This window comes from Camelus bactrianus, chromosome 22 (genome assembly GCF_048773025.1).
Source record: "Camelus bactrianus isolate YW-2024 breed Bactrian camel chromosome 22, ASM4877302v1, whole genome shotgun sequence".
NCBI lineage: Eukaryota > Metazoa > Chordata > Mammalia > Artiodactyla > Camelidae > Camelus > Camelus bactrianus.
Window position 1 is genome coordinate 17791340 of NC_133560.1, and position 26432 is coordinate 17817771.

General features: G+C 34.3%; 1 protein-coding gene across 2 annotated transcripts; it reads right to left on the bottom strand.

Moving 5' to 3' along the window:
* Positions 1-236: 236 nt before the first annotated feature.
* HMMR (hyaluronan mediated motility receptor) lies at positions 237-26234 on the bottom strand. 2 transcript variants are annotated; one of them, XM_010972308.3, is made up of 18 exons: positions 26083-26234; positions 22515-22613; positions 21969-22048; positions 20123-20170; positions 17759-17947; positions 16626-16712; positions 16435-16535; positions 14798-14872; positions 14486-14664; positions 13869-14017; positions 12419-12633; positions 10457-10573; positions 6786-6932; positions 6356-6508; positions 6010-6109; positions 4955-5131; positions 1600-1762; positions 237-1074 (listed from the first exon to the last, which is right to left on the bottom strand). In XM_010972308.3, exons 1-18 carry the CDS (start codon positions 26126-26128, stop codon positions 1055-1057), a joined length of 2145 nt encoding a protein of 714 aa, XP_010970610.2. In that variant the 5' UTR covers positions 26129-26234; the 3' UTR covers positions 237-1054. The 2 variants fall into 2 exon arrangements, with proteins under 2 accessions (XP_010970610.2, XP_045364075.1); XM_045508119.2 differs by having other exon boundaries at positions 21969-22051.
* Between the last annotated feature and the right edge of the window lie 198 nt (positions 26235-26432).

Consider the following 26432-nt stretch of genomic DNA (forward strand, 5'->3'; position numbering starts at 1 on the left):
TCTGATTGTAATAGTCTCTGTTGGTCCATCAATGGAGAAACATACAAAAAAGGTAGCTTATAATATTATACCACCTGTGTAAATATTTTAGATGGAGAATTACCACTTCCTAAGCTGTATACTACCATTAGTGATTCTGGAGATGAGGTAGAGAGGGTAGGGCAGAGAAAATAAATACACCTTAAATAGAAGAATTAATGTAATTAACTTCATATAATACAAGTTGAATACTTGGGTCAGTGACTTAATGTGTAATTTTATTTCACATTACATAAATATTAATCAAACACCCATTAATCAGGCAGATGCCAAGCAGTATAAGACAAATTCTCTAAAGAGGTTATGAGCAGAGTTTCTAAGAATTAATTGCAGGGTTTGTTAAAAATGCAGATTTTCAGACTAAACCTCAGATTTTAATTTAGGAGGGCTGGGATGGAGTCTAGGAATCTGCAAATTATTGACCAAGTCAGTGACTCTGGTAAGAGATAAAGATATTACTATAGAATTAAGCTTACCTTTATTTCTTACTTGAATTGGGTAAATGGATGATGGGTAGGACAGAATGAACATTATGAGGAGAATCAAAGTAGAGGCAAGAACAAGCCAGGGTGTTTTAGACTAGATTAAGAGGTTCAGGTTAGAAAGAGCCTCCAGTATTGAACTAAAAAACCTTGAGATTATAATCTTGAAACCATCTAAGATTTCAGAATAGAGAAATAATAATACGAGTGATTTTTAAAAGAAAGTGGATTTGATGGGATGAGTTGGAAAGCTGGAAAGCCTGTTAGAAGGTTTAGAATGAGGTGATAAGGGTAAGCATCAAGGAAGAAATATGGACAATAGAAAATAAAATGCCAGCAGAGTGGTAAAAACATTGAACGTCCTTTCACACATGTAAGGATAGGAAGTTAATATTAAATATAAAGCTTAAAAATATTCATTACAAACATTATAATAACTAAAAAGCAGCAACAATAAAAATAAAAATGAAATAATCTTCAACAGATTTTTCAGATGTTTTTACTTTCATGATTCTTGAAATTCCATTAAGAGCTCAGGAGCAGTTTGCATTGCCTAGAAGGAGTATTAAATAGTAGTGTTAGTTTTCTAAATTAAAACCGATTTATCAGTCATCATGAACCAAAGGCAAGCACCTTCTATCTTCTCTGAGGCAGATGAAGCAATGGCTTGCATTCTGTAGTACAATTTTATTTATATTTCTTCATTCACTATTTCAGCCAATTTCAATTTATTATCAAAGATATAGAGATTTGCAGTCGAGAAGGAGAGAAAATCTACTTCTTCAAAACTACAAACTGAACATTTAGGTTAAACATGCTAAAGGTATGACAGAGGAAATAATTCTGGTAGGGGGTGGGTAAGAGCAAAAAAGTCAGACAAGGTTTCAAGGAAGATGGAATGAATTGGGCTTGAAGGACAGATGGGATCTGGACAAACAGAATAGAGTATAGAATACGGAAAGGAAAGGCATTTACACAAAAATCTCAGTAAGAATTTCTTTTGTATCAGAAACTGTTCAATGCTGTGAAAGTAAACCCAAAACAAGAAGATACTTCTATACATTTATTCATTTCTTACCTTCTTTTAATGGGGTTTTGAGAACAAAATTTTCTTTACTTTCATGAAGAAAAGCCTTTGAAGGATCAAAGCGTTTGATACCCAGAACTTTATTCAATTCGTCTTGAAGTTTTGCTTCACTTTGCTTTCTTTTAGCAAGCTGAGCGCGGAGTTTTGACACCTCCTATGTAAGAAAAAATACAGTCAATAAATAATTATTAAAGATCATGTTGGTGAAAGATGGGACATTACTACTGACCTTACCAAAATAAAAAAGATTATAAAGGAATACTATAAACAACAATAAACGAACAAGTTGGATAACTTAAATGAAATGGACAAATTCCTAGAAAGACACAAACTACTGAAACTGTCTCAAGAAGAAGCAGTCAATCTGAATAGATCTATTACAAGTGAAGAGACTGAATTAATAATCAAAAGCCACCTACAAAGAAAAGCCCAGGTCCAGATGACTTCACCACTGAATTTTACTACACATTCAGTGAGGAATTAATACCAATTATTCACAAACTGTTCCAAAAAACAGGAAGGATGAAATGCATTCCAACTCATTTTATGAGGTCAGCATTACACTGATATCAAAACCAAAGATATTACATGAAAACTGAAGGCTAGTATCTGTTAGGAATATGGATGAAAAAAGTCCTCTGAAAATAGTAGCATAGCAAATCCAGCAATATGTAAAAGAAGTATACACTATGGCTAAGTGAGATTTATCTCAGGAAAGCAGGGTGATTTAACATCCCAAAATCAATTAATGAATCAACCAATTAATCATACCAATAGAATTTTTAAAAAATCACATGATCACCTTAATAAAAACAGAAAAGGCATTTGGCAAAATTTAACAGCTTTCATGATAAAAACCTCAAAAAACTAGTAAAAGAAGGGAACTTCCTCAACTTGAGGAATAGGATCTGTGACAAAGGCACAGCTAATATCGTAGTTCATGGTGAAAATCTGAGTGCTTCTCGTCTCGATTAGGAATGAAAAAGGATCACTTCTATTCAACATTGTACTGGAGGTTCTATCCAGGGAATGTAGGCAAGAAAAAGGAATAAAAGGCATTCAGATTAGAAAAGAAATAAAACTATCTCTTTTTGCAGATGATAAGATATTCTATGCGGAAAATCCTAAGGAAACCACTAAAAAAGTATTACAACTACTACACAAGTTTGGCAAGATTGTAGGATACAAGATCAATATACAAAAATCAGTTGTATTTCTATACACTTGTAATGAACCATCCAAAAATGAAATTAAGAAAAAAACTGCACTTATAATAGCATCAAAAAAGAATAAAATACTTCGGAATAAATTTAACAAAAATGGTGCAAAACTTTATATTCTGAAAACCACAAAATATTGTTGGAAGAAATTAAAGATCTAAATAATCAAAAAAATTTTAATAGATTGAAAGACTTAATATAGTTAAGATGGCAATATGCCCCAAACTGATCTACAGATTCAATACAATTCCCATCAGAATCAAGAAGCTGACTTCTTTGTCAACCGAAAAGCTGACTTTAGAATTCATAAGGAATTGCATGGGATTCAGAATAGCCAAAGAATCCTGGAAAAAGAGAATGAAGTAGGACTACTCAAGCTTCCTGGTTTCAAGATTTACAAACCAACAGTAATCAAGACAAGGTGGTGGTAGAAGGACAGAAGTATAGATCAATGGAATATGTTTGAGAGTCTAGAAATAAACATATATGGTCAACTGATTCCAAAAAGGGTGACAAGACCATTCATTGGGGGAAAGAATAGTCTCTTCAACAAGTGCTGTGGGGACAACCGAACATCCACATGCTAAAGAACGAAGTTGGACCCTTATCTCACACTGTAGATAAAGATTAACTCATAGTAGATAAATGACCTAAATGTAAGAGCCAAATCTATAAAACTCTTAGAAGAAAACATATGAGTAAATCTTTATGACCTTGGATTTAGCAAAAGATTGTTAGATGCCAAGGAATAAGCAACAAAGGGAAAAAAAACCCACACTGGACTTCATCAAAATTTCGTGCTTCAAAGAGCATGATGAAGAAAGTAAAAAGACACTGTGAAGAATGGAAGAAAATATTTTCAAATAAAACCTCTGTAAAGGGACTATATACAGAATATATAAAGAACTCTCACAGTTCATTAAAAAGACAAATAATCCATTTAAAAAATGCACAAAGGATCTGAATAGACATTTCTCCCAGGAAGAAGTACGAATTGTCAAAAAGCACATGAAAAGATGCTCAACACCATTAGTTATCAGGGAAATGCAAGTCAAAACCACAATTAGGAATCACTTCACATCCACTAGGATGGTTAGAATCAACAAGTTGGATAGTAAGTGTCGGTGAGGATGTGAAGAAATCGGAATCCTCATACACTGCTGGCAGAATGTAAAATGATAAAGCTGCTTTGGAAAACCAACAGTTCCAACAATACAACATATGGTAAACATAAAGTTGCCATAGACCCAGCAATTTCACTCCTAGGAATAACCCAGGAGAAACAAACACATGTTCACATAAAAACTTTGCATGAATGTTTATAGTAGCGTTATTCATAATAGTTAGAAGGTAGAAACAACCCAAATGTCCATCAGATGACAAATGGATAAATAAAATGTGACATATCCACAAAATAAAATATTACTAGGCCATAAAAAGGAACGAAGTACCACTACATGCTACAATTTGGATGAATCTTGAAAACACGCTAGTCAAAAGAAGACAGTTACAAAAGACTACATATTATTTGATTCCACAAGTAATAAATGTCCCGAATAGGAAAATTTATAGAAAGAAAAAGTGGTGGGAAACATAGATGAGGCAAAAGGAAGATGACAGCTAAAACGTTAGGAGTTTCATGTTTAGGTGATAAAGACGTTCTCAAATTGACCACAGTGATGGTGACACCTATCTGTGAATATATTAAAAATCATGGAGTTCTAGACTTTAAATGCATGAATTGTATATATGGTATGTGAATTAAATCTCAATAAAGCTGGTAAAAAAAAACTTAAAATGCCTATATTTGAACACTGATTATCTTTATGTTTATTTATATTAAAGACTTTGCTATTATGTAAATAAAAATTATGTGTAAAGCTTTATGAATGCTTCCAATTACACTGGTAATTTTCAATATACTAATGAGGTAGTTGGGAAACCCGAGAACACTAAAACCCATTTGGTCAACACTCTAAAACACATCCATAATTCTCAGTTGGATTTTCCTCTATAAACTGTTAGTTTTTTCTGAGACCAAAGTCTTTCATTTTACTTAAATGTTATAGTTAGGATAAAAACTACCCCACCCCAGTATCAATAGAACTAAGTGTCATTTTACAAACCGATTTGAGTTGGCTGTTGTCATCTTTCAATTTCACAACATGCTTGATTTTCTGCTTTAGATTCTGATGACCTAATAATTTAGCATATGAATCTCTTAGTTTATTTAGCTGTTCCTGAGCTTCACCATGTTCATTCAACAAAGCCTGTTTCTCTGCTTCAAATGCATCCAGTTGTAGCTGAAAAATACATTTTTTTTATAAAGTTAAAACTTCAAACTGTTAAATCTTACTAGACTCATTAAAAACTATAAAGAAAACTAAAGTGAAAGCAAAAAAAACCCCAAAAAACAAAAAACAACAAAACACAAAAACAGATCATGCTAAATTATTCCCAGGGCTGTCCACAAATTCTCAGATTCCTTTTAAAAAAAGTGTTTTTCATTCCAAAAATCATGAAAACAGAGAGAAAGAAACAAGGAAAAAAGGCCTGCTAGTCAGCATAATCTGTATTAGCCACATCACCACAATATAATCAATTCTGTCTTCATATTTTATTTAAGTACCAACATCAGCATTTATCCCTTTAAGGTTAATGTGTTAGAGAAACACTGAGAAAGACCACAACAAAGTAAGTATCAAAAATTTACACAGATTAGTTACTAAAAGTTTGTATCTGGAGAGCCTTCTAAGCTACTAACTTTAAGAATCTTATTATAATGTATTTTCTTCTTCTTTTTTCTTTTTAATGGAGGTACTGGGGATTGAACCTAGAACCTCACACATGCTAAGCATGTGCTCTACCATTGAGCTATATCCCCGGCCTCCATAAGGTATTTTTTAAGCCCATAGAGGCTACATTAAAAAATATATGCATAATAATTTAATAAACTTTGTAAACCATCTTCTTGAATAGGAAGTTAAATTGGCACTGGAAATGCAGAGCAAAATGATCTTTCAGAAAAACCAAGTCAATGTCGTGATTATGATGAGGAAAAAATGAATTCTATTTATTTATTTATTTATTTATTTATTTATTTATTTATTTATTTACTTACTTATTTATTTATTAAAAATGAATTCTTAAATGCAAATAAGTTTAGGCCTAGTTGACAAACCTGAAAAGGTTTTGTTTTATTATATAGTTCTTCATAGAGGTGACGCCATTTATTCATTTCCTCAGTTAATTCTGCCAATGAGTTTTCTTTTCCAGTATTTCTGTAAGAGAAAATTAAATTTAAAACATAGTATAATAGAGGGGAGGGTATAGCTCAGTGGTAGAGTGCATACTTAGCATGCATAAGGTCATGGGTTTGGTACCCAGTACCTCTGTTAAATAAAAAATAATAATAAGTAAATAAACCTAATTACCTCCCCCACCAAAACAAAACAAAGCAAAAAAACACAGTATATTAGAAAAAAATAACTGAGGTACTTGGCATTTAGGTTCTAAACCTAGGTTACCTTGCTTCTTCCTCTTCTAGCTGTTTCTTAAAGTCTTCACCTTGCTGCTTGAGTTGGTTCTGCAAATCAGTTATTTTTTTAAGAGAAGAAATTGTGATTTCTTTAACTTCTGCTTCTTTAAGTGCTGATTTGGTCTGCAGCTCTAGAAGCACCCTTGGGTTTGAGAAAGAAGAGTCTACTAAACAATTTACAGCCATTTTAACTACATTTTTTTTTTTAAGCTCAAGGAACTCTCAAGAATTTTACTTTCAAAAAGTTTTTCACTTTTTTCCCCCCTGTGTAAATTCTTAATTTGCAGTTGAAGATCACTCAAAGCAAGGCACTGGACTACAATTTCCTGCATGACTTAGTACCTGGCTTTCAACAACATTAAGCTGTGTTAGTGGTTCTAAGGCCACAAGTGTGGGCAGGTTTTATCTCTGCTGCGTACCTTGCATATTCTTGATTTGCGTTCTCAGTTGCCGATATCTGATGTTGAACATCTTCTGCACTTTTCTCGGCTTTGGCTACTTTTTCCTGAAGTGCTAAGTTCTCCAGCTTAAGATCTTCTATCTCACTTGCTGTTAATGCTTTATAGCTTATAAAAGAGAAAAAAAATTAAAGGTTTTTTTTTCTAACTACTGTATGCATGACAAATATATATCTGATTAGTTTATATGTTTTATACTTTCAGGTAAAACAAACAAAATCTTATAATCTAATTACGCATTTGCACTGATAAGAACTCAGTGTTTTGAAGTCAGTACTTACTTGAGCTTATATGGCATATGCTGTTCATTTAAAGAAAAAGGAGTCAAGTGCCTACTGTGTGCAGAAACTATACAAAGAGTTGAACAAAAATCAACTAAAAACATGACAATTACTCCAAAACAAACAAAAAAGACCACACAATCCCCCTACCTACTGTCACAGAGTTTACGGTCTTGTGGGTAAGATAGGAAAAAATACCTCTTCAGGTCTTTGCAAAAAAACAAAAAACAAAAAACAAAAACACACACACACACACATACATACATATATATATATATATAAAATTAAATTTGGATGAGTGTTATGAAGGAAAACTACAGAGCACCTCCTGATAGAACAGGAGAACCTACATTTTGGTTAGTGATTCAGAAAAAGCCTTTCTGAGTAATTTATAGTTGAGCTGAGACATGATGGATAAGGAGGATTTAGCTAGCCAGTTGGGGAAAGTATTTCAGAGGGAAAAGACATGTATGTGCTCAGAGGCAGGTGCAACCCAGTCCATTAAGAGTTGGGACTGCAGTCTAATGAAAAGGAGAGGCAGGAGCAGAAGCAAGAGGCATGAGGCCAGGCATCACCAGTGGGGCACAAGGGATTTACCCGAGGGGTAAAGGAGAGACTTTAGTAAGTGTGTAGATTATTCTAGAGATACGTGGAGAACTGACTGGGGAAGGGCCTGGAATATAAAACTGGAGGAATAACTAGAAGACAATTATTCATCAGCCCAGGTGAGTGGTGAAGGAGGCTTGGACCAAGGAGTTGGCAGCAGTAAGATGTGAGATCACTTTTGGAGACAGAATTGAAAGATTCAAGAAATAGATTGGATGTTGGGGAAAAGGAAGAGAAAATGATCAAGATGACTCTAAGATTTACAGAAAGAGACGCTTGGAAGATGGAGATGTCACTGGCTGAAATAAAACAGAATGAGAGACTAGAGGTAGAAAGAGAGAGAAAAAAGATCAAGAGTTGTTTTGACCAGTTGTATTAGACAATAGTGAGACAGATACCTGGAGATGGCAAGCAGGCAGCCGGATACATGGGTAGGGAGCTGAAGGGAGAGGTTTGGTTTGAACGAATAAATTTTAACACTCTTAGCATACTGATGGCAAGTAACATCAAAGAATAGCTAAAAACTTCCTAAGGCACTATTTTTCAAAGTAGCAAGAAGGAAAATCCATTTTACAGGGTTGATAACAGCACTAAAAGTTATATATATATATATTTATATTAACTTAAATAATTCATATTTATGCTGACATACAAAAATTACAATTAAAATAAATTCACATACATTAAATGTATGTGTATATATATATGGTATGTGTGTCATAACATATCACATATAGGAACAGATCACTGGGGAAAGAAGGTACTATGCAATAAATAGGTACTAGGCAATTGGTTATCCATATGGAAAAACAAAAATAAATTTCACCCCTTTATCACTGGATACTCAGAAATCAGTTCTAGATGAAAAAGTTAAAAGTGAAACTTTGAAACTTGTAGAAAAAACACAGGTGAATATCTTTATGCTCTTGGAATAGGAAGAAATTCTTAGATGTAAAGTGTCCATGTAAAAACCTATAAACTTAACTACAATAAAATCAAGAAATTCTTTCATCAGAAGAAACCACAAAGAAAATGAAAAGACAAGTCACACTTTGGGAGTAGACATTTGCAACCCATATTACTGATAAAAACTCTACAAATCAATAAGGAAAAGGCAATCCCATAGAGAAATGAACAAAAGTCATATATGAGCCTTTTACAGAAAAGGAAAGATGAATTGTCCACAAGAAGAAGCTATTTTACACTTAGTACACAGGCAAAATTTATGAAGGCTAACACACTTTGGAGAGGAGAGAGATCAATGGAAACTCACACATCAACAGTGGGAGTGTAGATTTTCACTCTTGCTATGTAAAGTGATTTGGCATGAAATTTTAAAGTTGAAGATTCACATAAGTCAGACTTCAGAGTAATGCTCACAAGTGTATACCAGAAGACTACAAGAATAATTAAAGAGTAGTATTAATAAAATGAAAGAAATGGGAAACAACCCAGGAGCCCAAAGTGAGCATGGATAAATAGTGCAAGATTGATAAAATATCCTATAGCAGCGATCATGAACAAACTATAGCCTCAGGCAACAACGTGATTCAATCCTAGAAACACACATAATGTAGAGTGAAAGGGGAAGTCCCACATTATGGCATACACTACGATGACATTTTTTGGTGAAGTTCAGGAAAAAGCAATGTTATACAATATATTATTTGTATGGATATACATGTGACAAAATTACATACAGGAAAACAGCAAGGAAATTAATTAATGTAGGCTTTGAGATGGTGTTACCTGTTGGGGGAAGGCGTGAAGATGGGTTAGTAGAGGAATTCATATAGATACCACATGGTTGAAAATCTTTGGCCTAAAGATGGCATTTTATGAGATAATGCATGGCAATTTTACCTTTATGCTTTATAATTTATGTATGTGTTATGTATCTTTTCTATTTATTGAACGTACTCAAACAGATAAAAGAAGAGCCCCCCCCGAAATGATCTAAAGTAAATACAAATAAAAATGTTAACGTTAATACACTCTTGGTGTGAGATTGTGAGAGGCACAGGTATTTGTTGTATTATGTTTGCAATTTATACTCTCCCACCAAAATAAATTTTTTTTAAAGGAAAATAACAAGTAGATGGGATAGGAAGTGAGGAAGTAGATACAGTATATAATCTTTTCTTAGGAAGATGGGCTATGAAGAGTAGAATTTTGGGGTGAGAAGCGTGTTTTTTGGGAGTAAGAGGTGTTACGGATAGCTGCAGAAGGAGGTGGGGGGGTAAATGGAGGTTTTTAAAAATGTATTTTAAAGATGAAGGTACATTAACATGTCTTAATATTGACAGGAGAAATTCTAGGAGAAAGGCTGAAAATTATGACAAGGGATAAATGATGGAATGAGGTCACTGAAGGAACGAGATGCTTCATCTGTAATAAGTGGGAGGAAGACAGGATAAGCACAAACGCAGGTGTGTTTACAGGTTCGATGAAGAGAAAACAAAAGCCTTTGAATTCCTCATAATGGAAATGATGACATCAGGAGTACGACAGGTAAGTGCCAAAGGTATGAGACTGCGAGAAATTTGAAGTGGACAGTGGGAAAAGGAAATTACTATACACACTACCAGGTTAACAGTATATGCCCATTTACGGTTGGTCACTATGGAATTTAAAGTAATAGCAACCGTTCATTCATGTGATTGTTTTGTTGACAGACTGCCCTAGGTAAACACCCCCTCCCTTGTTCATATATGTTTCGGGGTGCCGGCTCCACATAAAAAATACCTTTCAAATCGAGCAGTAACATCTTCCAGGTTCTGCACTGTACCGTTATACCTTTCCTGCAAAAGCAGGATGGCCTGAGAGTGAGCAGCACCACTTTCCTCCAGCTCAGCTTCTTTCCTAAGCAAAAGGAACAGTTAAAAGATAAAATGCTAACTGCAAATCACTACCCTAAGAAAGAGACTAGTATGTACCTTTGACAGTGAGTCATATATATCCTGTATCTTCCTGTTTCTATCAGCTACTGGACAGCTGAGACCTAAATTGATGACCTACATAATAGCATGTCTATTTACATACAGCTTCATCTTTCCTGCTCTAATTTTACCTTTGTTTTCATCCTAATTTATTTATCTTTTCATAGCATATGAATTTATGTACGTAATTTAAACATTTTTTTGAAGTAGCTTAAAGACTCTAAAACAGAATCTTGACAGCAGCTAAGACTAAAGAATGTGAAGGATTACCAGTTAAAAAGAACTTGGATTAAATAAAATTTAATTATCTGCAATTAAACATCTAAGAAACACTAAGTACAGTTAAGGACACTTCATTTTAAAAATGGTTCTTTTGAAAAAAATTAAAAATAAATAAAAATTTAAAAATTAAAAAAAGTTCTTTTGCACTATATAGATTTATTTTGATTATATCAATAACCCACATAATAAATTATTAATTATTCAAAGATTCAACAACTTATTTAATGGGCTATTTTGCAAAGACAGGATAGCTTTTAAGTCATCTTTAGAAATATATTCTATAAATTTCAGAGATTTAAAAAATATTAATATTTTACATTACCACAATGGTGATAGAAATTTTTCAATAGGCATGTGAGCTTATAAAAGATCTTTTAAAGAACATACAGAATTAACATGATAAATACGAAGCTTTATTCACTGACAGACTAAGTAGGAGACCAAGACAAGATAGTTGGTCAGATTCATGCCATAATGAGCATAGGATTTAAAAATGTACCTCACAGTTAAAAGCAATCAAATAGTACTAAAAAGGTTTATAATAAAAATATTCTCTTTCCTGACCCCTAGAGGAATCACTGTCAACTTCTAATTTTTTTCTCTGAAATTTCCAGGCTGGAAAGGACCTTAGAAATCATTTTATAATTCTTTATATCTAGTGAAATAAAAAATTAAAGAAATTAAGGTTGTCTTGCTCAGATTCACGTAACTAGTTAACAGATCTAGTAATAAAATCTTTGTCTCCTGACCTCTGGACTGAGTTCTTTGAGTTAGAATACATGATTATAGCATCTTTCTTTCTGAAGCTGACATCATTTACTCAAGTTTCTTAAAGCACCTGTTCCCTGTGACTGGTTGCAGTTTAGAACAATTCCCTCAATTACACTTCAGTACTGTTCCCCAAATGCAGGAATTAGAATAAAAACAAACATGAGATCTTAGGCTTTCTACTTTCAGTGATAACTTTATTTTTGAATGTTTACCAGTGTTGGTTGTTGTTTCCTATTTGCTTGATTTGCATGTTGCTTCTGATGTGTTTGTGCTCCCTCAAAAAGGTAATTAAAAGTATAATTTACATTGTGTAAACTGATATGCACTTGGACAAAAGATGGAAATGTTTCTTATTAAAGGGTGGGAATCATAGTTTTTGGGGGTATTTTTCTAAATCTGCTATTATTGTAATGCTAATGTCCAATAATTTTTAGAAAATTTAAGAGTAGTATAGGAACCCCAAATCTTGGTTGTTTATTAAAACTCACTTTGGGCCTTAAATAAAGAAAGGACATGGCTTCTGACTTTGGCTGTCATACTTGTTTGCAGGCACAACCTCTCTGTGTGTACTCCTTGCTTGTAAAATACTTCCTCACTTGTGAAAGATAACCTGACCACTCACACGATTGGTCTGAGAATCCTGAGAGAATGTACTAGAAAACACTTTTTAACACCTGAGCTCATATATAAACATTGAGGTCCTATTAATACAAACCCTTTCAGCTTTTCTTCTAGGAGTTTGAGTTTTTCAGCTCTAGATTCTGCTTCCTCTTCCAACTGCTTGACCAGAGTTTCAGCCTTTTCCTCCTGTTGCTGTAATTTATCTAGCTCCTCCAGGGCTTGCTTTAACTCTTCCTCAAAGAGACTCCTCTCTTTAATCATTTCCTCTTGAAAAGAACATAGCTTCTGCTGAAGACCAGAAGATAATTCCTGCATCCAAATTGAAAATCATCAAAATAATTTGAAAGGTTTTGACAATTTAATAAATAAGTAAGTTAAACTTAATAACTTGTGAGGTTTTTTTTGGACAAAAAAAGTACAGATAATAAAATATGGACATTAAATCTAAGAGCCTCAAGGAAATTTGAAAAATAGAGAGAGACACCCATTTTGTCATAGTTAACGTTGTGGTAAATGTTATTTCAGTCTTTTTTCCTATGAAACACTTCTTAGAAAACTAAAATCATACTCTACAACTGGCTTTTATCATATATTTGTCTCAAATGATATTCTGTAAAAAGAGTGCTATGATTTCAATGTTGTATAAAAATACTTTAAAGTTATATGAGTAAATGCTAATAAATAAATACGAGTAAATCACCATTGTGAAAAAAATTCTAGCATTACAAATAAAGTGAAAATTGCCTTTGACTACTCCCCATTCTAGTCTTAGTTTTCTCATTCTAGAGATAACCACTAGTTTGGTATTATATGTCTTATGATCTTTTTCTATATATTTATATACTTAAAAAACTATAGGTGATATATACTGTGTATGCAAAGGTCATTTAAAATATAATAAAAATAGTTGATGAGATCTTTTTAAATCAGATTCCCTTGTTGTAGGTTGTCCAATAATATAATATTTCACATCAGTGCACATGAATGCCTGCTTGCCCAACACTCACCAGTATGTCATATTATCAAATGTTTTAACTTGTGCCAATCTTGATCACTACTAAGGCACTATTTCTTTTCATATTTATAGGCTGTCTGAATGCCTCCTTCTAAGACCTGTCTATTTCCATCCTATGCCCATTTTTTTTTAGTGAACTATCCTTTTCCTCATTGATATGTAAAATATTCTTTGCGTAATCTGGATTTTAGAAAAGTCTTAATGTTGTTTCTTGTCTAATTAAGACTCTTTTACTACAGAAATGTAAATGCCTATGTAGTAATCTAACACAAGAATGTGCTAAAAAATTTTTTTTAAACAATGTCCTTATTTTGCTTCAGCTGGTTCTTGAATTTTTTTCACATTAGCAATAACCCTGTGGTTATCAGTTAAATATGAAGCATAGTCATGATTAGTTCCTCAGGATAAGATTCTGAAAACAGAATTGTTGGAGCAAAGAATACATACAATTTAAAGGTCTTCTGATACACAGGGAAATGTATGACATAAAAGAAGGACTAGGTTTCCCTTTTATACTGTAGGAAACTACCTTCTCTTGTTGTAGAAGTGAATCTATTTGCAGTACTTTTTGTTGTAGCTCTTCATGTTCTTGTTTTTCAAGACTAGATCTCTCTTTTAAGTTTCGTATTTCAGCATTTAGATTTTCGTCCCGTTCTCTGTCCCTATTGATGAGGTCTTCTAGAAAAGGGAAAACATTAACAATGCTGTAATTAGATACTAATAATGACTTTGAGAAACCCAGATTCCCATGATATTCTACTACACTGCTTTAGCACGTTCCAGAGATCAGGTGTTTCCAAAGGGGGAAAAAAATAACTGTGAAGTTTGTATCATTTGTATATACAAAATAGTATATATGTTATATAAGAAAACCCCCAAATCTAGTTCTGTGTATCTGCCAATTTTAAATGGCCACCCAGTGGGGAGGTCAAGAACTGCAGAACTGCATATATTTCAGTCAAGACCAGGTACATACTGAAATAAACAGAGAACAAACATTGTAAAAGACAAAAATTCTCATACACAGAACAAAATTTTTACTGTTATAAAATTATTTTAAAAAGTTGTTTTCACATAGCAGTACCTTAAAAAAATACTGTAGGTAGTACTTATCTAATGAAAGTGGTACTATAAACAGTAGGGTACCTTTTTCTTTTTCAAGCAGTTGGCATTTAGCATTCAGGTCCTCTACTTGTTCAGACAACAGAGCAACGTTTTCCTCAAGAGACTGCTTGAGGCTTAAAACTTGATGATTCTTCTCTTTCAAATTTTCTTCTAACTGGGCAATATCTAGTTTGTATTTTTCCACTTGATCTGATGCACAGCTGCATTAAAACAAATTATGCTGAAGAGCACGTGTACATAAGTACAGGGAACATTAACTGAAAAGAGATGAAATGATACATTCATCACACTTCAGTAAAATAAGGTCCAATTTAAAACTGCTCTTTGTATTACCTTATTTCTTCGATGTATTCTAAGAGTTTTTCTGTTTCAGATTTTTCGTCAGTCTTCTCTTTCTCTATTGAAACACTGAAAAGAAATGCACACATAATAATCATATGTGATGCAGTAAGCATGGGATCTGTACCAGGTACTCATGTCTCGGGCTGGCTGACACCAGAGGCCAAACTCTTAACCACTAATTGATGTAGCCGACAATTTAATAGATACCAATAGGAGACTTAAGTTGTTGTTTTTTTTGAATGAGAAAGGTTTCGAAATCTATTCTGACAAAAGTGCTGTGATGATAAGAGCTACTACCTACAACACTTCAAGTGTTACAGAAATAATCTTTTCTATAGTTTCCCATACAACACATACAAAATGGCATTTTGTGTGCTGTAAAGCCTTTGTTCCAGGCTGCCTGATACTCAGTTACTTATGTGTTTACCTCCTCCAAACACCTCAATTTGAGAAATGGGCAAGAGACTAAATAGATACCTTACAAAAGGATATATATGAATGGTCAATAAGAATGTAAAAAGATGCTTGCTATTAATAGCAATAAATTAAAATCACAAAAGAGATACTGCTTCACATACACTAGAAAGGCTTCAATCAAACAGACTGACAACATCATATGTTGGTGAGGATGTGGAACAACTAGACCTATCACACATTGCTCGGTGGGAGTGTAAAATGGCACAACCTCTTTGAGTTTTTGAAAAAACATTATACTTACGCTACCCTAGGACCCAGAAATTCCACTCCCAGATATTTTACTTGAGAGAGAGAAAAACATGTCTATGAAAAGGCATACAGAGCAGTATTATTAATAACAGTCAGAAACTGGAGACCCAGATATTGATCAATACCAAATATTGATCAGTAGGAGAATTAGGAACAAATGGAGGCATATTCATATAACGGAATGCTGCTCAGAAGTTAACGGAACAAACTACAATATACACAACAGTACAGGTGAATCTCAAAAAATTACATTAATCAAAAGAAACCACATGTATACATACACGCATGCAGGCTGTGATAAATGACCCAAAACAGGCCAAATGAATTTGTGATGATGGAAGGCAGGAAGTGGCTGCAGGGAGGGGGCGCGGGCAACCATGGGGAGGAGCAGGGGAGCAGCGAGGGGCATGAAGGAGCTGTGAGGGTTGGCACTGTTCTGTCTTCTTTGGGTGGTGGTTATACAGGTGTATCCAATTGTCAAAAGTCACTAAACTGAATACTTGTGATCTGTGCAGTTTACTGTATGCAAGTTACAGCTGAGAAATAAAGTGAGTAATAAAAATGAGGCTAGGACTGTGCATTAATCATTGCTTCCCATACCGGTGCTTCTTAGTTTTGGTCTGACTACCGCTTCCCGAGATCATGCTATTAGAAAGACTATAAGCCTTGTCTCATCACTGATATAGAGGATGTACAAAAGTAATACATCATACATCTTTCCAGCATAAAATATTTGGGAACGATTAAGGCTCACCTGTCACTTGGGAAAAGAAATAGGGCAAGTAGAGGCAGGTAATGAGATAAGCAGGGAGGGAAGGTTAAAGGTGGACAAGAACTAGCCAAGGAAGGTAAATCGAGAACTGGTTAAACGAAGTGACTTCTCTTTCATTGTAGTCACTCACAGTTTCCCCTCAAGTTGTGCTATTTTCCCCTGAGATTCTTCGAGATTCTTCTGGGTGACCTGCAGCTTCATCTCCATGCCTTCCTGTTTTGCCAGCATACTCTACACAATAGAAATACCTGTTTTAGGAAATGAGAAATTGTTCAGACCCCCAGATCCAGACACAGCAAACTTACTGAAGGTATCACTCACCCTCATCTTCGCTTCTCTTTTGTTTCTAAGTTTCATCAACTCAAGGCTTAGAATTCTCATATTCTTCTGGTTACTATCTTCAGAAAACTAAGAACAACAAAAACATACAACATTTAGAAATATTTTCTACTAAGTCCTATTGAAAAAAAAATCACTGAAATGTTGACCATTCTATTATTGGGATTATTATTTGCCTACAACATACTCTGGCAGAGAAAACAGCCTTTAATCAACATGAGTATTATGGGTTTTATACTACTATGCCCTTGTCCCTCCTTTTCCTTCATCCGACTTTCTGGTTTACTTTTGAGATTAGCTTCAGCGGTCATGTATTGCTATATGTTGGCAAGTCCACCGTAACACTTTAAAACAAGCTTTTCGGAGAGGATTTTGTTAGATGTGTTTGCTTAATAAAATGCATCTGCATTGCCTGGTCTACTTTGAAATATGCAGACTATAGGGTCCTTCCCAGGCCTAATAAGTCAGAATCTTCCCAGGTGAGGCCCAGGAATCTACTCCTTTCCCCATGCTTAATTCTTATACATCCTCACCCTCTTTGTAATCAAAGATCCCAGCACGTTACAGACTCTGAATAAATGACTCTTATTAAACTGAACAGTGATTTACAGCTTCCTTCTACTTCTGTAAAAAGTAGGATGACCATGTTAAGTCGTTTCAGATCATTAGTATATTAATATTGATAAACATAATTTATCTATTGAACACATTTAGTCCACAAATATATTCATTTCTCACTTCATTCCCAAAAGGATTTGAGATGGAAGCCTGCTATTAAGTTTTTTGTTTCAGAGAAGGATCTTTAAAGTGACTCCTAGATGTAAATTCCCCTATTTTATTAATGGCCTCACTGATTGGGGGTGACTTTGAAGGAGGGTGAGAAAATGTCAGACATTAAAACAAAAAGTAAACTTGTTTGTTTACAACCTCTTATGTGCAAGGCACCATAATAAAAAAGATACAATAATAATTTCTATTGGAAGCAGCTTAATGTTTAAAGTACATTAAATGAAGGAAAAAAACTAAGTTAGGCCTAAAATTCCCAAACAACCATATGAGAAAAAATGTGTTTATCATTTAATTCAATTGCAAGCATTATCATGAGGTTCAAATACCTTAGATTTTAGGAGCTCATTAGTCTTTGTTAATTCAATAAGCTGTTTTTCCAGTGAAGCATTACTTGCAGAAAGAGATGTTTTTTCCCTGACAGCAGCATTTAGCTTTGCTTCCATCTTCTCCAACTCAGCTTCCAGATCCTGGATTCGCTTGTCCTGAGTACCACGTTCCTGCACAAGAACACGAACCTGGACAGAAACAATGTGAAAAATGAATGATTCACTGATTGTTTCCAATGTTAACTAGATGCAACTGATAATCAAAACATTAAAGTTCTAGAAAAACTTCTGATTGTGACAATAAAGAGGTCAGAAAAGATTTACCATGTATATTCCTTTTCATATACTTTTTCATTATAGGCAATTACAAGGTATTTAATATAGTTGCTTGTGCTCTCTATATACATATATGAGTATATGGAATATATATGTATAAATGAATCACTATGCTGTACATTAGAAATTAACACACCATTGCAAGTCAACCATACTTCAATAAAAAAATAAATAAATGAAAAGGAAGAGATTTACCATGTAAATATTAAACAAAATAAGGCTGGTATGGCTATGTTAATATCATGCAAAGTAGACTTTAAGGCAAAAAATACCAATAGTAATAAATAATTTTATGGTTAAAAAGTTATTTCAAGAGAAAGACAATCTTACATTGGTTGTGTACAACAAAGTAATATAACTTCAAAATATACAAAGCAAAAATTGACAGAATTAAAAACAGAAATAGACTAATCCACAGAGCTGAAAACACACCTTTCTCAGTAACTAATAGAATAAGCAGACAAAAATATCAGTACAGATAAAGATTTGAAGAAACTATTAAACAACTTGAACTAGTTGACATACATAGACCATTATAACCAACAAGTACATAGACATTCTTTTCTAGTACACATGAAACATTTACCAAAATAGACTATTTGCTAGGTATAAAAATATTAAGGAAGTACAGATATATTAAGTCACATGAGAAGTATTTTCTACTTTTACTGGCTTTGTATTCATACTAATCTCAGTATTCTAAGCCAATATTGCTTAACTAAAAATGTCTCAAGCACCACCTATATACAAGGCTGTGAACTAGGGACTGACCGAGCTTTAAGATTCCCTACCATAAGATTCTGTATACATTATTGGTTTATAAGCAATGTTTATAGTATAGTATTATAAAGTAGAAAAAAAAATGACTGAGATTATCTACATTACAGTTTTTGCGGTTAAAGAAGCTTAAGCTCTAAAAAAGTTAGTAAACTCACATGCCTACATGACCAAGAAAATAATATAAATAAGTAAACAGAGCCAGGTAAGGACTGATTGAGCAAATGTGGGGTCTAAAGAAGGCAATCCTGCACAATCCTAGCAGATTGTTGCCCTGGAGGGGAATGTGAAAACTATGCTGTCAGATCTTCTAAATTTACAGCAGAAGTCAGAAATCTGATTTTGTTTTGCGTGAAATTTTACTTTTAAATATTGATAATTAATTCAAATTAAACAAACAACAAATACTGTGGGGGCTTAAATAAAATAGAGCTGTAGCTGTCAAAAATGTCTATTCTAAAGGATCCCGGCACTGCCACTCACTCACCAGCTGTCTCATGGGGACTCACTATAGCTCTAAGTATTGACCGCTACAGCATAGGCATGTACCAATAAAATGATGGCCAACATTATGAAAATAAGTATAAAAAATATCAAAGCAACCAGGGCAGAGATTTGCAAAGTTATCTTGACATATTCTTGGTCCTAAGACAATCTTTAACTGTTAGTAAACTCACATGCCTACATGACCAAGAAAATAATATAAATAAAAGTCTTAATATGTCAAAAGAATATGTCTACCAGAAAAAGAGTTGGTTAGCAGTGGAAACACAGAAAAAAGACGGCCAGAAAAGCAAAGCTGGCGATGACTAGCCTAGCCCTGGTTAAGGGAGGTAAGTGGGTTCTTCAGGTCAGTTTTGTGCAATAGAGATTTCCGCCATGGTGGAAATGCACTGCCCCGTATGGTAGCCACCCATGACAAGTGCCTGTTGAGCACTTGAAATGTGACTAGTGGAACTGAAGAACTGACTTTTTAATTTTATTTAATTTAAATAGTCACGTGTGGTGAGTGGCTACCATATTGGACAGTACAGTTCTAGGCCATTTTATCCTTGAGGAAGGCATACACCTACAGCGCAGAAGATGCATTTGGTTAGCACAACTCCATCACAGTTCAACTAACCTGCTAGGATTTCCTGCCTATCTAGCAATTCTCTAGCTAAAACTGTAACAGAATCCCTGTCTCTTAACTTTATGTAACTCTCCATTATCTAGCACATTTACTTTTCATTAAGTTGAAAGATTGCTTACCTCCTTTTCCAACATCTTCAAATCTTTATCATTCTTTTGAGATTCTTTCTATTTAAAAAAATCAAAGGACAGTGATAATCAAATTTGAGTGCCACAGATATCATAGCCAAATTTGATTTTTTTCTAGTTAACAGAAAAGATTAAGTGTTCCAAATGATTAATTTCTATTTTAAACATTTCACTGACTCTACACTATCTCAGAAAAAAAAAAATCTTACAAAGGAAAATCAGCTTAAACTTAGATTCCAAAGAGGAAAAAAAAATATGAATACAAAGAAATAAAGAAAAACAGAAATAATACAAGCTCTGATTCTAATCTATTTATTGCCTTTATTCTAATAAGACATAATTTTCATATCGCAACTTTTTATATCCAACAGCCTTTCTGAGATAATGGCCAAAGCCAGAAAATCTATCCTATCGATCTTCTCCATCTAAAAATGGAAAAAAGGGCATAAATGTCTTGAAAGAAAAATAAGTTTCTAAATTGGGGTCAGGCCACACCAGTCTCATGTTCATTAATTTCCTACCTGATGACATTTTCTATCAAGGAAGGCCTATTATTTTGGGGTTTAACACAAACTTGTATGTGATTTGGTTTTTTAATTGTGAATTCTAATAATTAATTCAAAATTTGAGAACTGTTTCTCCAATAGATTCAAGTAAAGAAATTTACATGAATTTCCAAGAAGAAAATCAGTGCTGCCCAGTAAAAATACAATATAAGCCATGTACATATTTTCAAATTTTCTAGTAGCTACATTTAATAAGTAAAAATTCTAATAATATATTTTGCTTTAACCAAAATACAAAAATTGTTATTTCAACATGTAAGTTGTATAAGTTTATTACCAAGATATTTTATATTTTTTGTATTAGTTTTTCAAAATTTGTTGTGTATTTTACAATAGAACATCTCAAATCAGATGCTCAATTTTTATTAAACATATCTGTCTCTATTTAGATTTCATAAAACATAAAGATGAAAAAGTAGATCACATACCCAAGTTGTTCCAAAACATTTAAGTTTTCCAACAACAGAATTGAGTATCAGTTTTTACATGCACATTAATTAAAATTAAGTAATATTAAAAATTCAATTCTTCATTTTCAAGTGGCCAAGAGCCACATTTAGCTAATCCCTTCCACACTGGGCAACACAGCTCTTTATTACAGAACACAAGACTTGGATAACTGCCAAATGAATGAACAAGAATAAGCTTAACTTATAGCTTTGGTTTCTGAACTCTGAATCTTTTTCACATTAAAAAATCAATTTATGCATTTCCTTAGGAAAGTACAACTTGCTTTATGAACTAATGGACACAGTAATAGTAGGCTCTTTAAGAAGCCATAACACAAAGTAATTAAGAATTTAATCTCTCACCACTCCTTGGCAAACCTCTTTTAGGCATTAGAATGCGTTTTCCTTTTTTTTTTAACCAATATTTACCCTTCCCCACAAACAAATAAACAAAACCAGAACAACTCAAAAGATAATTAACAAATCAAAGCATTGTATAATTTTTAAAAGCTTACTACTTCTTATAAAATTTATCTAGCTGTAGAAAAAAATATACATGTAAAAAATTTATCTAGCTATAGAAATGACTGAGAAGTGGAGATCATGCGTCCTTAGGACGCATTTAAACTCAGTATATTTAGTAATGGTGTAGGTAGAAATGTAAAGCTTGCTAGAGCCCCAGTGATAATATGTTTCACTAATTTACAGATTTTCTGATAACTTTAATTTATACACTTAATCCAGTTTAGCCAAATACAATACCTTTAAGAAATGTTTTCATGATAGAGTTGATAGACCATCTAGAACATAAGAGCTCCTTACCTTTAATCCTGAAGTCTTAACTTTTCTTGCTGAAACAGGCAAGGCAGTATCTTTGTCAACAGTAAGATTTTGTTGAGATTCTGCTATAAAATGAATTGTACAGATCATGGTTGGTGCTTACGGATAAAACACAATCCCCAAATTTCTTATAGCAACTATTAGTGAAGCAATATAAGGTCATTCTTCTCTTGACTGTACCTTTGCAAGTAATTAGTTGCACAATATTTTTTACACATCTAACACTTTTCTGATTTTCCTAATGTTCTCTCTAATATTCTCCGACAGAGGGTTAATGTAATTACTGAAAGGAAAACTAAATGCCTATGTGAATGTCTTGCTTAATTTTACTGGCTATACAACAACGTAATGATGAAAACATTATTCTGTAGTTGGTACTTTTGTAAATCCATCAAATAAGACAATTTAAATATAGTTGTAGCTTCACATTTTTAGAAATAATATGCAACTTAAAGTTGAAATACTGTTACTTATAACTTTAAAATTTATGAGATCATATAACCATTACTTTATTTTAGGATCCATTACCTTTTTGTTTTTTAAATCTTTGTGATTTCTGAAAGGATACTGGTCCTTTCAATACTTCTGAAGTTTTAACATCATAAGCACCTGGAGATGGTGCACAACCTAGAGGAAACATAAAATATTAATATTCCATCTCATGTGACTTATCATCTTAAGTTAAAAACATGTCATAGTGAAGTAATATAAATGTAAAAATGCCCTTATCAAACTGCTTCTTTTGTTTTCAAATGTAAAAATAGCACCTATTTGATAACATAAAAGTAGGCCTCTCTGTGAAGAACAATCTCATTATCTTCCTAAATGACCTTTATTTCAATTGGGTCAAAGGAACGCAGGCAGCTAAGCAAAACAACAAAGACAGTATTGGGATGATTAAAGTCACTGCTTCCATCAATTCTGAACATCAAGGATGGACTTAAGTTTCCATTCCTCTGTCTGGAACAATGATCATTTATACGTGCTGACAGATTCCAAACCTGGGAGCTTTCAGATCTAAATGTGGTCAATGAGGAGTAGATAGTAGATTTTCCAACCAGGAAAGAAAGTCTCAAAATGAAGTGTAGAATTCACTGGGGTATCTAAGTCAAAGGCATACTTAGTAAAAAGCATTAGTCTTGGCTAGCTCAGATTTCTCTCTCCTCACAAACTGTTTACACTCTGGGGTGAACAGTGGGGTTGCAGGGGTTTCCCTACAATCAGGTTAAGGGTGGCACATCTTAGAGCATCTAATTTACTCATCTGGGATAGGGATGGGGGAGGCAATGAAGACCATGTTAGAGTTTAAAGCAAGCAGTGGACTTCAAAGAAAACTGCCACCATTAGCTATACTTTTGTGGGGAAGTTGTAGAGAGGGAATGCAGAACCAACGACTATTCTTCTATGCTCCCTGCTCTTTGGGATGCTTCTTTGTGAAAAATGTGAGAAGTGCTGCTCTAGACTTGGCAGAACAGCCAGAAAATAAAATGATGCTGAATTCTAGTATTCTAGTTCATCATTAAGTCCACACTCTCCAAAGGCAATAGGGCCAGCAAAAGATATGACGATGGCCAGCGACTAAGCAGCACCATGCACGTTGAGACAAAGAAAACCATACTTAACAAAAACTCTTCCTTAAAGATTAGAGTCAGACATGACAGTTAATGGGGATTTAGATTTAAGAACGAGGCTGAAATCTAGCCTATAGACCTAGCAATCTTTGTGAGACTGTGGCACATGCCATTTTCATGCCCTAAGTCTTTCCCTTACTAACACTTAAATGTACAACAGAGATATGACTTGGGAGATGTCACAAGCTGGAACAACTTATATCTATTTTTTTAAGACCTCTGTTAGCTTCCGATCATTGTTGATCAGTTGCTAACAGAGGCAGTCAATACCAGTATGCAAACAAAACATTTTATGCATTATATTAAATAAATGCTTTGAACTTCCAGACCTCTTTATTTTTCTATCCCTTCCACCTAGAATGGACAGCCCACCTTCCATTTTGCCTGGCTAACTCTCACTTATCTTTCAGATATTGGCCCATATGTCGCCTCTCCGTTTTCTCCAAGTCCTCAAATCAAATTAGAAATGTCCATTCCATAGCAGCCTCCAATTATTGTTCCTATCACAGAACTTCTTGCAGTTTTGTAGTGGCTTCTAGTTAAGTATTTATCCACCTCCCACCTTAGACAAAACAGCTTGAAGTTAGGGACTGTATCCTCAATATTTAGCTCAGGGTTGAGTTTGACAGTATGGCAAAGAAAACAGAAATGTCACTGGGGACGTGGGAATGGGAAGAGTTGTGTACAGTAATCAGCTAAATCAGGGTACAAATCCAGCTTTGTCTATCAATCAATAGATAATACTATGTGCCAGGTATTTTGTAGTTATAGGGAGAAGATGGTGAATAACATTATACCTTCTCCTTTTCCATCCTAGCTTTAAGACCCCTGGAAATTTATTTTTATTTGAGACTGATTTTTCATTCATAAAGAATAAAAAATAGTATCTACCTCATAGTATGGTTGTTAGGATTACTGGAGTGATATGAGAAATCACTACAGTGACTGACCACTAATCATTGAATAAATGTTAACTGTTATTACTCTGAAACTGTGAGTCTGAAATTTTGTGTAATTGGCAAAACCAGTTTAATCTACTATAAAGCAAAAAACAAACAAACAAACAAACAAACAAACAAAAAACCAAAAACACTCCTTAAAAGACACATTTTTGACAGAACTTAGAATAGTTTCTTTGAATATCTGGGAAATAATATGGTCCTTAAGTCTTTTAATTAAAAAATAAGCTTGTGTTGGTCCATTTGCTCCCTTGGCTTTTCTTTGTGAGTAGAATAACACTCATTTCCATTTGCATGTTGGCTGATAGAAATGAAAGGTGTAATGAGTGACTGTTAAAAGGTGTACATTGAGGTGGGAGTATAGCTCAGTGGTACAGTGCCTGCTTAGCAAACACAAGGTCCTGGGTTCAATCCCAAGTGCCTCCATTAAAAAAAAATTAGTAAATAAATCCAATTACCTCCCCTCCAAAAAAAAATTAAAAATAAAAAAGTGTACATCACAATGGATAAATCATGAGCTTTGATGTTAAACTCTATCACTTACAGGCTAATCAGTACAGTTACAAAACCCCTTAGTTTCCTCAACTGTAAAATTAGGACATCAGTACCTGTCTAACCTGGTTGTTGGAAAGAAAAAATCAAATCTAGTAGAGAAGATTTCGGCGCAGTCCCTGCATGCAGTTAGCGTACACTAAATGAGTGCCTTACCAACTACATCCAGAGCTTCCTGGTTATTGTGCTTATGCACTGCAGTGGTTAAGAGCACAGGGTGGGTTCACGGAGGCAGGGTTTCACGTCCCGGTTCTGACAGCTTGCTTGTGTAACACTGAACAAATATAAGTCTCCATCTTTTTTTATCAATAAAATAATGAATAGGATCACCTTTCGGGGACTTTAAGGGAATTAAAATAGAACAAATAATTGATGTAAAGACTTCTATGGTGCCGGGGGCGGGGGTACTGTCAAAATTAGCTCCCATTAAAAAAATTAGCTTCCATGACTTCCTCTGTAGTGTTTTCGATTAAACGTTACTGCATAATTTTACCCCCGTAAACCTCCTTTACCAATCTCCCTTCTTTTATACCTGAGTGGAATATCCAAGAGAAATCCACAAGTTCAGAAAAAAAGCAATAGTAAAATATTCTTCATCAGTGAGGCCTTCAGACTTGACCAACAAATAGCTACAAACGCTTCCTCATTCCAATTCCCTCCCCTCTGCTTTCTGCTTTCGTTTCTCCACAGCCCTATTTATTGGCTGCGTTCTCCAATTGGATGTAAGCTGTAAGGGGCACGGATTTTGCTTCACTCAGTTATATCCTTATAATCCTGTATAGTGCTTGACACGTAGTAAACGCTTAGCAGGTATTTCAGTAAAATCAATCAGTTATATGAGCACCATCCCAGTCCTAAAAATCGCCACCTATTCGCCTCTGATAAAGGGAACCAAGAAGGGGCAAGGGACGTTGAGAGCATCTCCCGTCCCCCAGTTCCTTTCCCCGTACGCACCAGAAGGGTCATTGAATCGTTTCAGGGGCGCCTTAGAAAAGGACATGTCGACGACCAGCTCCGCAAAACCAAATGTCTCTAGAACTCCTCGACCACTTCCTGTGGCTTGTTAGTCTATTCGCTTCAAATTCAAATCTCCCCGCTTTTTCCCCGCCCACTCGATGTTAGCCAATCGGAAAACCAAAACCTTAGGCACACCAATCCAGGATGGGAACATCCAAAGAGCATGCGTACTCGGCTTTCGCCGCGACCAATTAGGTTGCCTGTTAGTTTAGGTTCTCATCCAATAGGAGGTTATTATTATCTCCTCCCTCCCCCAATCCTACCCAACTGGTCCAATCACTACTGGC

Bases quoted from the DNA above. Each gene is read 5' to 3' on its own strand.
- HMMR (XM_045508119.2), bottom strand. From the start codon at position 26,128: ATGTCCTTTTCTAAGGCGCCCCTGAAACGATTCAATGACCCTTCTG. The intron at 14,665-14,797 runs GTAATACAAAGA...GTTTTAATGCAG, and splicing joins GAATACATCGAAGAAATAAG to CTGTGCATCAGATCAAGTGG. The intron at 6,933-10,456 runs GTATTTTTTATG...CTCTTTTATAAG, and splicing joins GTTACTGCTCGATTTGAAAG to CTATAAAGCATTAACAGCAA.